Source organism: Apium graveolens, chromosome 7, assembly GCF_009905375.1.
Source record: "Apium graveolens cultivar Ventura chromosome 7, ASM990537v1, whole genome shotgun sequence".
NCBI lineage: Eukaryota > Viridiplantae > Streptophyta > Magnoliopsida > Apiales > Apiaceae > Apium > Apium graveolens.
Genome location: NC_133653.1, coordinates 194,368,986 through 194,383,927, shown reverse-complemented (window position 1 = coordinate 194,383,927; position 14,942 = coordinate 194,368,986). Strand labels below are relative to the sequence as shown.

The following is a 14,942-nucleotide window of genomic DNA, read 5'->3' as shown; positions in this document are numbered from 1 at the left end:
TATATCTTAAGTTTAATAATTTGTACAACGGATAGAATTAAAGAAAACTAAAAACAAGAATCTAAGTACCGGATTACATAGATAAATATATGAAGCAATCCTTAATAATGACATAAAGTATTGAAGGAAATTATGATAGAAATTCTGGAAATTGAAAGAAACTGGATCATAGTACGTATAACTTGTCCAATCTGTAAAATTCATTTGCATCAATTCCGGAAATTAAAGTTATGAAAGATAGAATATGATGATAACAACTTGATAATGGTAATTATTTAAAATGAAATTCAGAAATGCTAAATACCAATCCAATCTAGATTTCGTACATAACATCAAGCAAAATAATTGAGTGATAAATTGCTGTATTACTTCTCCTGCAAATTTTATCAAATTAAAAATTCTTAGAATATGACCAAAATAACAGAAAAACTTATAGAATATAGGTACTTATTAATATATTTATACCAATCAATTCATATCAAATTGTAATGTAACTCAGACTTACGTCAAGAACCAAAACCAATATGTAATCCTTTAAATTTAACGTAGAAAAACAACTTATCTTACAACTTATGAGGATAATTAATGAACGGAATGTAAGTGATTTAATTCAAAAAAATAAAATACAATGCATAAATGTATCTTACCTTTTTAATTTTTTTGGTAACTGATTTTGCAGAGCTTGGAGTATGATCAATGGCATCAAGATCGACAGACTAACACAAAAACAATTACGCTTTATAAAGATTTGTTGGAAGACTAAAAGTTATAAAATTATAATGGTTCGAGTATTATAACATATAAAAACCAAACTTACATTAACGAAAAAATTGATGGAGGAAGATTCTGATATATGTGCAGATTCAGATGGACTTGGACTCTGCGTAGTCGTGTCAAATATGTCATTTGCATCAAATATGGTATTATCCTCAGTTACATTTGCTTTGTTCAACTGAATAATGACAGTGACTTCCTTTCCAACTAAATCTTTAAGTACCTGAGGAAGGCCTTCTTCAGGAGCCTGAAACAATGTAATAATTATCAAACACTTTAATAGATAATTTAGAAGATTACATTGGATCTGCTTTGTTGTAATGAATTTATACCTTCTCAAAATCATTATACGCTTTTGTTGCACTTGTGCCAACAATCCTTCTAGCAGCTCGGTCCATGAGCATAACATTACATGAAAATGTATCATCTTCGGCAAGGACCATGATACGAAACATGAATTTATAAGGAATTATGTGATAAGTATTGAAAGTTGACTTTAATACAGAGTAAAACATAATAAATTTTTGATATAACTCTAATTTGTTCTACCTTTTAGGGGCAACCGGAATAATGCGAGGGCAATTATTACATCGAAATCTCCTGTCAAGCCGCTCAACCTCTTGTTGACATTTGTTACAACTGTAAAACCACCATGCTATATCCTCATCCACCTTAACAACTGAGAACGTGGTGTATATCCTTTTCTGTTTGAAGTGAAAAAAGTTCTGATTTAAAAATAAATCATATTCAATATGGTTGTGTCGTGCAAATTTTATAAAGGTTATAAAACCTTCAAGTCATCATATGTCAGCTTTTCATTGAGATCCTTTAATGTCATTCTTTCCATAAAGGTTTGAACAAATTCAAATTTTGCCGCCTTAAGATATTTTTCTCTCTTTGACAAATATCCCTCCTCTTTCAACCTACAAAGGTAAATATTGATGTTTATTAACTCAGCCTCCTATCAACTGTTATTAAACATGCAAACATGCTGTAATTATGTAATTATTATAATTCTTAATCGTAGTATCTCATCCTCATATCAGTCACAGATTCATCATCTACGTTGAGGTACAATTTTGAAGATGGCAAAGTACCAATCTGCACATTATCTAAATCAAAGCAATATAGTTCAGGAAATTGTTGTATAATATCAAGGTCATTTATACTAAGTAGTTAAAGAGAACTTACTCATGAAAGTTGTAACTTTTGTGCTCGTTATTATTGCAATGACTGGAGACTGGAGTTTCTTAGTACAAATGTTATTGGCCAACACAGCAAGATCTCCCCAAACACTGACTTTATGCTGATTACTATATTGAAAAATGAACATATATTTCAGGATATACAAGTTCCACTTTAGAGGTGGACTCAGAAAATAATTATAATTACAGGATAAATATTAAAACATTCGACAAACCTGGAATCACAAATCCTGAATTTGACAATGTCTCGCATACCAAATTTTGTGTCAAGTTTTGTTAGAGGTTTAAAATCCTCAATAACTCCAATTACATCTAAATTAAACAAAGCAATATATCTAATTTAGTGAAAGATAAAATGCAGTGAAATATTAAGGTACGCATTTTAATAAACTAATAATCTGAACCAAAAGAGTATTATATTAAGGTCACCTATAGCAAATTCAGGCTGTTGTTGTGGCTGATATTTGCTGGCCTCAGCAAAAAGATCACCTAAATCCAGAAATTCGAATTTGTAGGCAGGAATCATGCCATCGTCTTCAACAGCGGTGAACGTAGTATATTGTGAAAATCTGATGCAGATATCAGCTTGTACAGGCTTCAGATTACCGACAACATCTTTCACAGAAAATTGGTCAAAAACATAAATGCCTCATTCAATCACCGGAATTTTGAATCCATTCCAAATGTTGGGATAAGCAAATGCATGGACGTGATTATTCTAAAACAAAAAAGGATGTTACATTTGGTATACAAAAGAAGGTAGGATTTTACGTAATACCATAATAAAATTTTACAACATAAGACTTACATCATCATCAAGCAGAATGACATTATATCCTTCGACTGATCCATTCTCAGAGCTAACGTTGGTCCACATCCTAGTTACTCTAGCCTTAATCTTCCAATTGGTAGTCGTTTGATCAAGGTCTTCAATAAGATTAAATACTGCAGACTCCATTGAAGCTTTTGTTCAAGTCAATTAAACAAAGTGTCAAGCATTAACAATTGAGGAATTAAAGCCTACAAAATATTAACAAAAATTGACAGCATGCACGATGAAGAAATAATGATAATATATTAGATCAGTTCGTACTAATTAATGATGTTTTTAGAGAGAACAAATTGAGAGGAAACCTAAAGTTTTATTTTTAGTGTCAGAGTATGTGTGTTGTTTATCTCAAGGCATGAAATTTAAATGCATTTGCAAATGATATATATATATATATGCAACTTGATAGGTTATGATTACTATTCAAACTGGTAAATTGATGTTAATTGATACTCTATTTTAATTGTATGATAAAGACTTCCAACAATATGGTCCTGATTGATTCTCTAATCAATCATCAATTATCTTATTCAATCTGGTAACTTGATGTTAATTGATACTTTTTTTAAATATGTAGATAAAGACCGACAACAATATAATCCTGAATGATTATATTATTAATCATCAATTATCTTCCTATCTATTCAATATAATTTTTGTATATATAAGTACAATTTAGATGTAACGGAATATTATATTTTAAATTTTGAGTTAATTAATTAATTAAGGTTAATCAATTAAATTAATCCAATCATCACAATCAAAGTGTTATTAATTTCATTTTTATATCAACTTGTATATTTTTGTTCATAACTCTGTCTGTTTCTCTAATTCATTTAAAAATATGCATAAGATATGAAAATGATATGAATATTTATAACAGAATCTGTTTGATTCTTTCGAAATGGAATTATATATAACATCTTTTTTCAGAACTTTCGAATATACATATTAAATTAATGTATTTATTTAAACTATTGAGTTGAGATAATGTGATCAAAATTGTTCCAGCATTTAATAAAGACAAATATTGAGAGAATTATGTTTTACACAGAAATTATAAAATAATCCATAGTGTGGTAAATAAGTTTAATAAAAATAAATACGACAATGCGGTTGAATCAGGAAGGTTATCAGTATTCCAACAATTAAAAAACGACATGTCTCATCAATTTAATAGAAATGCAGTTAAAATAAAATGTCTTCAAGCTTCGTTGACGGGAATGGTTCTGCAGCGTCAAATTTGGATTTGTCAAATGTCCATCAACCTATATTGCAAAGTATGTAAAAATTATAAGCATATATATGAAAAAAATGATGTATAAATAAAAAATATATAATTTATATTTAGTTACCTCTGCCTCAAATAAAAGATATCAGGATAATCAAGATTGACAAAAAGCTTTGTTGACGGAATATTGCTGATCTGCGCTCTTCCTGTTTTTAAGAGCGAATAATATATATTATTTAAGAGCTGGAAGAAATTCTATAACTTACGAGAAGGCTTACAATTTTAAAGGTTTTTAATATAATAATAAGACATTAACCTCGATACATAAAGACTCTAACAGATGCCAGAATCACAATTTTGGGTTCAATTTTAGTAATTTGGTACAACGATTCAAAATTTGTTGGCAAAGAACCGCTAAAACACACTTGGATGGCCCTCCTAAAATGAATATAATAAAACGTCAAACACTTATGGATGTTCAATAGTGTTAATACGTAAAATATGAAAATTGGAGGATGGCGTAGTATTTTTATAATTGTCAAAAAATTTATTGAAGAGTCTTACACGCCATCTGAAATTCTGAAGTGTAACACTTCCTTTTCACCAAATCTTGTCATAATAGATTGTACTGGTTGCAGAAGTTCAACAATTCCAATAACATCTACAACAATAAACTTAAAGTTAAAAACAACAAAGTGTAAGCGATTTGTTCTAAAATTTAATACACAATACCAGTGGAATAAATAGGAAGCTCCTCGAGAGCAGAACAATGAAGAGAATTATATAGGAGCGTCACAGGAACCAAATCAAATTTATGGCCTGGTATACTCAAAATTTCATCAGGTTCCAACACCACCACGGTGATGGGAAGAAACATGATGTAATTTGCAGAACATACAGGCCTTAAAAACCCAGCAGCTGGAAGAACCTAAACATTTCTTGTGATATCCCGTATTTTCAGAATTATTATTATTAATATTTGAATATGTTTAGGTGATTTTCTGATTAGGAAGGAATAAAATTGTGGATATTTTATTCTTGTTTGACGAATTTGTATTATTAAATGATAATGTGCTAATTGTTAAGTGTTATATCGATCCTTGTTAATTTCTAAAAATATTTACTTAAATATATTATTTTCAAAAGTTTATTTGAAAACCCATCATTTTATTGATATCGGTAAATTGGGTGTGTTTAGTAATATTAGGGATTGGATGGATATTCGGTCTGCGATGTGTTGTATGTAATATTAATTGTGTGTGACTCAGTTATGATTGAGAATTATTTGTATTATTAATTACTGAGTAATGTCATTTTGTTTTTGTCTTTAAAAGTGATTTTATTGAAAATTTAATTTCATAAATATTTAAATTATCTTTAAAATTTCTTTTATGACTTTATAATTACAATAATTATTTATGGGAATTTATAAAATTTAGGAAGTAATATTTTTCCAAATATTTAGTCTTGCATTATTTCTGATTCTATTTAAATGCGGGTTCAGTGTTAACTTCAAAAATGTTTCAAAAATTGTGGAATTTGTATTTCGGTAAATTTTATTCCGAGAATTTTAGAACTATTTTGTAATTATTTCGAGTTATTTTTATTCGTGAATTATATCGTTAAATGTAAAATATGGTCGTTAAATTTTAGACTTGCAGTCAGATTGGGACACGTGGCTGAGTTTACAGGGTACACATTTTATTTTTGTAAGAGGTTATAAATTTTTATATAAAACATCAAACCCTCATCTCTATCCCCTATGTCTCTCTTACAGCCCTTTCTCCCTAATCTTTTTCTCTCTCTCGAAAGAACATATACATACACTATGCATATGTATATTTCAGCTCTCGGCTTCATCTCCCTTTGTGATGTTTTGCCGCTGCAGTCCCTCTTCCTGGTAATTGCCGTCGCTCTCCTTCCTTTCCCGGCCGCCTGTTACCGCTGGTTCGCCGGAGAGGCGACGGTGGTGGAAAGGGGGGGTTATACCGAATATGTGCATATGTGTTCTGTGTGCACAGTTATGCATGTGTCGTTTGTGACTTTCCGTGTTGTGCCTCCTTCTGATGGTTGTTCCGTTGTCCCTTATATTTTCCGATTGCTTCTGTGCTTCAATTTGTGCGGTGGTTTGTGGCGCGTGTGATTACACGCAGTTGAATTATGGTTCCTTTAATTATTTACTTACTTTATTTTTCTGCAGGGGTAATTTTGATGAAAATATGTGATATAACCTTCGTGTGGAATTTTTTTTTTATCGGTAAAACTTGCGTCGGAAACCCGAAGTAACGGGTACCCGCGAGTTTTGCCGCCGTCGGCAATGAGCCTCGGCGAGCCGACGGTGGACCGTGATGTAATAACTGAGTCCTACGATTTATAAAATATTAATTCGTAAATTAGTCGGGTATGATTATTTAAGTCGTAGTAGATATTTGGATTGCGAATTGTGTTAATTTTTGTTCTTTGGTGTCGATATGATATCGACTGGCAGTTCGATAAATAGAGGAGGTGCTGCCCGATTTCCGAAAAATTATTATTTCTGGGAATTCAGGAACGTATCTTTTAATTATCAGAATTACTATTCGAATCATTTATTTGTATATTTTGTAAATCGTTTTACAGATTTACTTTCCGATATGAGAAACTAACTCGGAATAGTGTGACCTTGAGTTGTATTTGGTTAAATGTTACCCAGATAAACTTACTGATATAAATCAGTTGGTTTGCCTTGTTAACGCTTAATTAAATATAAATTTGGTTCCACCAATCTAAGTTAAATTTTGAACCAAGATTCCAATAACTATCAGTATGTAAATCAGTTTGGTGAAATATTTTGTAAGAAAAGAGCCCTATGACCCTATTTTTCTATAACGACAGTTATTCGTATTTTCTGAAAATAAATACCGAACCGAATTTCAAAATACATGAGCCTTATCTGTTTTGAATGTTGATATAGTTCGTATAAATACGAGTCGGGCTATAATTTGTAAGGGTAGAACTGATAGTGAGGATATGCCAAGTTTAAGTGATCGTCTAATCTAGGATATTTCAACTCTGTAGGTTCCAGACGAAAGACCCAAGTTCCAAAGTCGGTTTAGAAATAACCTAGAGTTTGGTAGGAAGAGCTCTGAAAGATGCAGGTCTTTCGAGACCATCAGAACCAGGCGTAGGATAAAGAGTGAAACGGATTAGTGATGGTTATCTGGCTTCTAGCAATCGCAGGAACAACACATCAACGAATTATTGAGATAAAGAGACGATGATGTTTTGAGACTGAATATCAGAATAGATGCGTCTTTGCGAGTGTGACTAACTGCTAAAACCCAAAGGCAAGTACCCCTGACTTCACTTATCATTCAAGTGACGTTTATTTTGAATTATATTATGCAAGTATTGTTTTCCCTATTCTCTGTTCGGAATAGATAAATGTTTTACATATCGCTGAATTAAATAATTCTGTTTATGCAAATACTCATCTGCTATTCTATATTCAGAATAGTCAAGTGATTTTACTTATCCAATTACTGGATTTATAAATGTTTTAGATTTTGAGAAAAGTGATTTGGTTGTGAATATTCCTACCCAAGTTAATGGGGGAATAAAATTATTTCGGGTGTCGAGTATTATGACCCTTTTTCAATAAAAGGTTTTGAGATTTGATGGTTACTGGTAGCGTAAGAGGCCGAGGCACCGGTCCAGCGTGAGCTATTATACGGAAGTGCAATACAGAAGTGTAATATCTTACAAGGCTAGTTATGCCTTTTTCTGGCGCCCTATAGGTACTGTATATCTTCGGGATATGGGTAGTACCTATATTTACGGTATACTGCGGGATACCGGTGCTGTTTCATGACTGATCATCAGGAACAACATAGTGCATAATTTGGTTCCAATCGAAATTATTATATTGATTTTGACATCTTACAAGGAATGATTTATTAAGTATTTTATTTTCGGATAAAAGATGAAATGTGGTTTTGATTCAGTTTCTTATTTTGAGGATACTTAGTTTGTTGTTAAATATCAAAGATGGTATTAGTACAGATGATTGGTGTTGACTTCAGTATGGAATGTTGTGAGCATCAAAGTTCGTAGTGATATCTAATTTGATATGATAACAAAATAAGTATTAATTTCAAGAGTTCGATTTTGAGTAAAGTTTACGATTCAATCCATAATCATTGTTTCATGTTAGAATTGTTTACGATATTTCCGTAAACACTGTTTTACGAGTTTTATTCTCGTCAAGATTCAAAGTAGTGCTGAAGCATTTCGCTTGAAAATATCAAAAAGAGTTTTATGATTCAGCAATTATGATTTCTAAATGTTCTGCACTGATGCAGATGTCAGTTTTTTATCAAAATGACCCGATATTTACTACAATGAACTTGCTGAGCATTTCTTTCGCTCATACTTGCCTGTTTTTAAATTTAACCTCCAGTGAGGATTAGCTTGCGTTGTTTAGCTGCATAATTCGAGGAAGCAAAGAAGAAGCTTTTCGAAGGTGGTTGGTCCAGGGTTTGCGGACTAGTGTAAGTTTTATTATGTAAAGTTGTTTATATTATATTATATTATACTTGTGTATTGTATTTGGGACTAGTATACTTCTTTTCGAAGTTATACTAGCGGGTTAAGTTTTAAGGTTGAGAATTATTGAAAAGAGTTTTAAAAGAAAGTGAAAAATTTATTTGTGGAATTTGGATATCTTGTTTCTAGAACTGTAACCTTAAAAGATCTTGGATTAATTTGGGGTCATAGATGATAATTATCTTTCGCTGGCATTTATTTATTGATTTAACAGGTTAATTTGGATTGAAGTTTTATAGTGACGACCAAATCCTCTGACCCCGGATTTGGGGGCGTTACATTTCTGATACGTAACAATGTGCCAGGATGAATGATAAAGGCAAACAAATTCCAAAAAGCTGGTGGAACAATTGCAAGTATGTGATTATTCTGCAAAAAAGAAAATCTTAGGATAGAGGCTGGAAAACACAATCATAGATGTGGTATAAGTCATATAGTTATTCAATCAAATCTCACATTCCAATAGAATAAGATTATGCCTGACTAAAATACCTTGTCGATTAGTTGATACCCACATTCTTGTCACACGGACCTTCAAAGTCCAAGCAGTATGATTACCATCCAGATTGGATAAATGATGATGGCCCTGCATATCTGAGTAATGAAAAAGTTAATTGATGTTATCAAAAAAGGAGTATGTTAAATGTTCATATCAACAAAGAGGTAATGAATTGTAATTATACTTGGATGTTCTGCCATATGAACTCAGAAATTAGTTTGTGAGTTGGATATATAGCAAAAAAATCCAAATGTGTGGAGCGTTTAAGACAATCGGCTGTATTTTTAATAAAGATATACACTATCTTTATAGTTAAGGTGATAGGCTGATAATTAGTCCATGAAAATCTCAAACAATAGATATCTATTAGAGTTGTATGATGATCCTTAACAGCTTACACTAATATTAGCATGGAAAAAAAGATTGTGTTAAAATAGAAGATCAATTAGTAACATAAAGGTGATATTAAACAAATATTTAAATATGAGTTAGTTATCTGATAGATATTGTTGTTATCCCATAATCTTCTCTGATTATCATAATGTCTCCTTATCAATATAAAACATATCACATCTAATTATATTGAGAATTTGATATGCATAAAAAACTATTCGAGAATCTGACTTTTACTTCGCAAATGAGCATCAATAATCAATATGACCTGATTTAATTATATTTTAATAACAAATAATTTCTCAAACTACCAATTATAATAAAATGATGAGTAACTTAGTCAGGATTGTAAATGTGCAACACAAATAACTAATCTGATACATTCTTATTATTTATGCTCGGTAGGTTGTAAAATACTTCTTCATAGACTACATTTGAAGTAATATTTGTGGTGGTACCATCATCACTGTCGATGAGAATGTAGAGACCTTCTGGTCTTGTAACTCTGGAGATGGCAACGTAGACATGGCCATGAGAAAACACTGCTCTGGGAAGGTATAGACCAACTGTGTCAAGTGATTGGCCATGGCTCTTATTAATTGTCATTGCATAACAAATCTGGAGTGAGAACTGAATTCTTTTAAACTCAAAAGGCCAGCTGGTATATGTTGGAATCATCTCTATCCTCGGGATCAAATGTTTTGAGCCAACATGGGATCCACATAATATTTCACACTCAATACTATTCTTCTTGCAGAATGTCACAATCATTCACGTGCCGTTACACAATCCCATAATTTGGTTTAAATTTCTCATAAGCATGACAATGACGCCAACCTTGATGTTTAACTCGTGCTTAGGAATGCAAGGCATATTTAATGAGTTCAAGTACTCTACTGGAAATGCTGATCTGAATTCATTATCTTCATCACCAACATTGTCAATTGAATCCTGACTAAGATATGTGTGTAGAGTTCCAAGAATTTTCTCAAGAATGTTGTTATTGATATCGTCCACCACAACATTAGTTGGTGTTAGGATAGCTCTTGATCTTATATAATAATGTGAAGACATGTTTCTTGGAAAATCCGGGTAAGTAATTTCAAAAAGACTTTCTATAGGATTTTGCGTGGTATGAACAACATATTAATCTAGAATCTTTATTAGCATTTCACCAGTGTCTGCATCAGGACTAAAGTTCTCAACTTTACCATCGCCAACTAAAAGCTGCCATTTACTGAAATCCGCTATAACCTTATTCTCCATTTTTGTATTTCCTGCATGAAGCTGCATATTTTGCTTAAGTAAAAATACTTGGCAAAATTCCCAAATCTTTGATTTATTGAGGGTTCACTACTTCAGCTCTGGATGCCTTTGGAATCACGGGTAAAATCTGCCTATAATCTCCGCCAAAAACTACTGTGATACCACCAAATGGCTTCTTTGCTCTCCTTTTGTCAATAGCAGACATTATATCCCTCAAAGAACGGTCAACAGATTCAAAGGCATGACGATGTTGCATTGGCGCTTCATCCCAAATGATCAAATCAGTTTGTTGGATTAATTCTGCAATATCGGTTCCATGTCTGATTCCGGCTGTACTGTCCTGATCAAGTTTCAAAGGAATATGGAATCTTGAATGTGCAGTTCTACCACCAGGCAACAATACGGCTGCTATTCCACATGAGGCAACAGGAAGCGCAATCTTTCCTTCTGAACATAATGTCTGCCACAGAAATGTCTTGCTGCATCCTCCACTTCCATATACAAAGAAAACACCACCTACCTTATTATAAACATTTTGTATGATAGAATCGTAAACGTTCTTCTGTTCAGGGTTGAGCATTCCATGATTCTTTTCATGCAAAATTTTCAGTTCTTCTTTATCATATGAAGTTTCTTCTTGGAGTAGTCTGTTAACAGCATTGCTAAAATAAACTTCACTTGGAAATCACATTGTCGCGTAGTCCTTCAAACTCTTCCCAATGTCATTAAACAATTTTTCAATTTATGCGGGCAAAAATATATATGAAGTGTTATATTAGTTTAAAAGTATACTACATATAATATCTAAAACAGAATTATGTTAATTATTCAGATAGTATGATAATGAGATATAAACTTGCAAGTGCATAATTCTTCAAATCTTCGTTTGATAGGTATAGATGAGGGTCATTAAGCATATGTCGCCTGATGATGAGAATATCGTCTGACATACATTGCCAATTAGCTTCCCAAAGTCTAAGTGGATCTGAAATAGGACTATATGCCAAATTATTGACAAACATTGCACGTAACTGTGGAGGCAATGATGTATGGGAGTTCTCGGTAATTGCTTCATGCCATTGGTTATCATTTTGTAGAAGACCAAGGGCCGCGCATGCTTCCTTGAATGTTTCGTGGATGTGTCCATTAACAGTTTTAAGATCTTCAAAAGACCTGGAACCTTTCTTCCTAAGTAACAGCATGCGGAGATATAATAGTTCACCACTTGATGAATGCACTTCAGAGAGTCTCCCAATAACATCTCCTATTTTCCTTTCTTTCCAGATACCAGGTCGAGGATGCCAAGTAAATTTATTTGGAAATTCAGAATAACTATAATTCCTCGCATTTGGGAAAGTCTGATTTGCATCAAACCATGCTTCTAACTTGGTTTTTTTTTTGATATTGCCTTGTTGCAAACATCCTCCAAGACATCTCCAGCCTTAAACGAAACATGCTTCTCGCCTGGTAAATGTATCAGTAACCTCTCTACTGATGGCCAACGGGAATGGATGTCAAAAGCAAATATCCTCCAAGATGCTTCTGACGCGCAAACATATCTCCCATCCAAATAATGTTTTACCTCATCAATCGGACCTTTTGGTGCTTTTTTTGGGATTGTTGCAGAAGTACCTGTACGTGTTTTCCTCAAACACATTGTTGCCGTGTCATGACCCTTTAGACAGTATTTGAAAAGGTACTTTAATGATCTTGAATTATTGCAAATCTCCATATTCATGTGACATTGAAAATGCACCAAAAGATCGCGATTGAATGGGACAACAAAGCGATTATCAAGATTGACCCCCTTCTTGTTAATGGTAATTCCAGTCCTCCTTCTTTTATATATGGGGAATCCACACTCATCAAAAAATGTATGAGAATTATACTTGTAACAAAACATATTTAAAATTGTAAAAAATCTGGTAATAAAACTGGAGGTATTAACAAAGTAAAGTATTTATAATTTAAGGATCTTAATGAAAATACCGCTTAGAAAAATGCTTTATACAGTTGCCTTTGACCATGCATGGAGATTTAGTATAATCAGGACCACATGGTCCGTGGATCATATAATTGCTCACGACATTATATCCAACTGGATCAATTTCTGGATCGGGAATTTCAGCCGATACCATTTTATCAATTTGCTCAGTTGTTTTAGGTCTATCGTCGGGGTGCAACCAAATTAATATATGAGTGTGAGGCAATCCACGCTTCTGGAATTCAATTACAGGCATCACTATGGTAATATTGTAGAAAAGCGGTTAGTACCAGGCAAAATATATACTAAAAGCCTATTTTGATAGAACAATTTAGGAATAATAAAATGAATATAAAAAAACTTAGCGAAAATGATACCTCCTATACATCTGCCAATTTTTTTTTTCTTTTTAATCATATCCATAAGTTGATCAACCTTCATTTTAAAGACTCTGGCTACAACATCAGGTGCATCAGCAACATCAACATCAGGCATATGTTTTAACATGCACTGAATTTCGGGCCATTTTGTATTAGTGGTCATAGTAAGGAACAATGAAGGGATGTCCTAAAGTTCGACATATTGCTAATGAGTCTTTAAAATATCAAGTCATATAGCGCTTACTTCCGGTGAATGAAGCGGGAAGAATGATTGCTTTACCAATATTGGATGGATTTCTATCTCCCTTTTGCATTGCATCTCTGATAATATAGTAGAGATCAGATCTTATAGTAGTTTGATGGTCTCTAATCCAGTCCAATCTGTACTGCTCAATTGCGGTGAAAGCATCCACAACATATTGCTGCCATAAACGACCTCCAAGATGTGGTGTCAAACCTGTTACAGTAAAAGGTATAAATGAATCAAATATAAACTAATCATCACAAAGTTGAACAGCTGAATGAAAAATTATACTTCTTGTAAATAGCAAATTTGTACCTTCTGAAAGACGTATCATTAGTTTATAATTATAAAACTCTCTCATTGTTCTAGCACCTTTTTCGTCAGGATCTTCAGATTCGGTAACTTCTACGTCTCTCTTAGAAAGCTTCACAGGTCTATTTAATGGGGTTTCACGGTAATATCCAATATCTCCGTGAGGGAAAAGTAATGGATATTGAAGTTGCATGAAACGTGAATCGGTCTCAAAAATCCTTTGTAATCCGTCAATTCTAGAATCAATGACAGTATCTCGACAGCCTTTTACATAAGGAGAAGTAACAATCAATCCTGCTACCTCATTTGATGGAGCAATGTGATTTGGTCGGCCAATTGCTGAACTCGATGAAATCAGAATCAATTTAAACTCATCTATTGCATTTTGCCTAACCCTTTCGCGAGCCATAAGTAACCCTTTAACCAACCTGTTATGCTCATCCAACATATGCAATAAAGATTGTACAATTTCTTCATTAACAGCATCCCTGCCACCATTAACTGCATTGATCCTGTTGTTGATTTCGTCCTCTGTGTCATATATATAAAGCTGACAAAACTTTGGAGTGTTATCGTCTGTTGGGACCAGACTTCCTATATTGTAGTAATTAACACTTTAGACCTTAAAGCAATATGGCGCACCACCTTTGTTTATTGAATGGTCAATCTTTCCTCCACTAGAACTCATGGCAAACATGTAGTTGTAAAACCTTATATTTTGTTTGAAATGCTTAAAATGAACACCACCAGTAAGGAGAGTAGCCAGAGGTTCAGGAGGCTGTTTCTCCTTATCCAGTACGACTTGACCATTTTTACAACAAAGAGAAAATGTTGGTGGCTTATTAGGAGAACTCTTATTGTTTTTTTCGTGATTCCACATGATAGCATCACACTTCGAACATATTTTATCAGGAGCTCCAAGATCCAAGTATCCATCCCACATAGATTGATTATTGCTCAAATATTCTTCATTAATATCCTCAATATCACTTGCCATGTCTGTCGAAAAAAATGCAAATTTTTAAAAATCATCATTGAGCAAAAGTAGGTGATGCTTCAGACAGTAAAATAATTATTAATGTCCTGCAGAATTAAACAAATTATTCGAAAACAAATAATTAATACCTCCACATGTTGTATCACTGTCGATGGTAACATTGTCATCAACATCGTTGAACTCATTCATTAAATTTTTTTGCCTAGAACTTTCACCTTTTTTAAATGTACTCTTTACATTTGCT

The 14,942-nt window shown here is 32.8% G+C and overlaps 1 protein-coding gene across 1 annotated transcript; it reads right to left on the bottom strand.

Moving 5' to 3' along the window:
* Nucleotides 1–10,661: 10,661 nt before the first annotated feature.
* Nucleotides 10,662–13,308, bottom strand: LOC141674300 (uncharacterized). Its single transcript, XM_074481026.1, has 6 exons — nucleotides 13,143–13,308; nucleotides 12,866–13,023; nucleotides 12,190–12,456; nucleotides 11,638–12,139; nucleotides 10,888–11,453; nucleotides 10,662–10,802 (listed from the first exon to the last, which is right to left on the bottom strand). The coding sequence occupies exons 1-6, from the start codon at nucleotides 13,306–13,308 to the stop codon at nucleotides 10,662–10,664; spliced, it is 1,800 nt and encodes a 599-aa protein (XP_074337127.1).
* Nucleotides 13,309–14,942: the final 1,634 nt, after the last annotated feature.

Bases quoted from the DNA above. Each gene is read 5' to 3' on its own strand.
- LOC141674300 (XM_074481026.1), bottom strand. From the start codon at position 13,308: ATGACCACTAATACAAAATGGCCCGAAATTCAGTGCATGTTAAAACAT. The intron at 13,024-13,142 runs GTATCATTTTCG...ATATTACCATAG, and splicing joins AATTGGCAGATGTATAGGAG to TGATGCCTGTAATTGAATTC. The intron at 12,140-12,189 runs GCAATATCAAAA...GATGCAAATCAG, and splicing joins TGGAGGATGTTTGCAACAAG to ACTTTCCCAAATGCGAGGAA.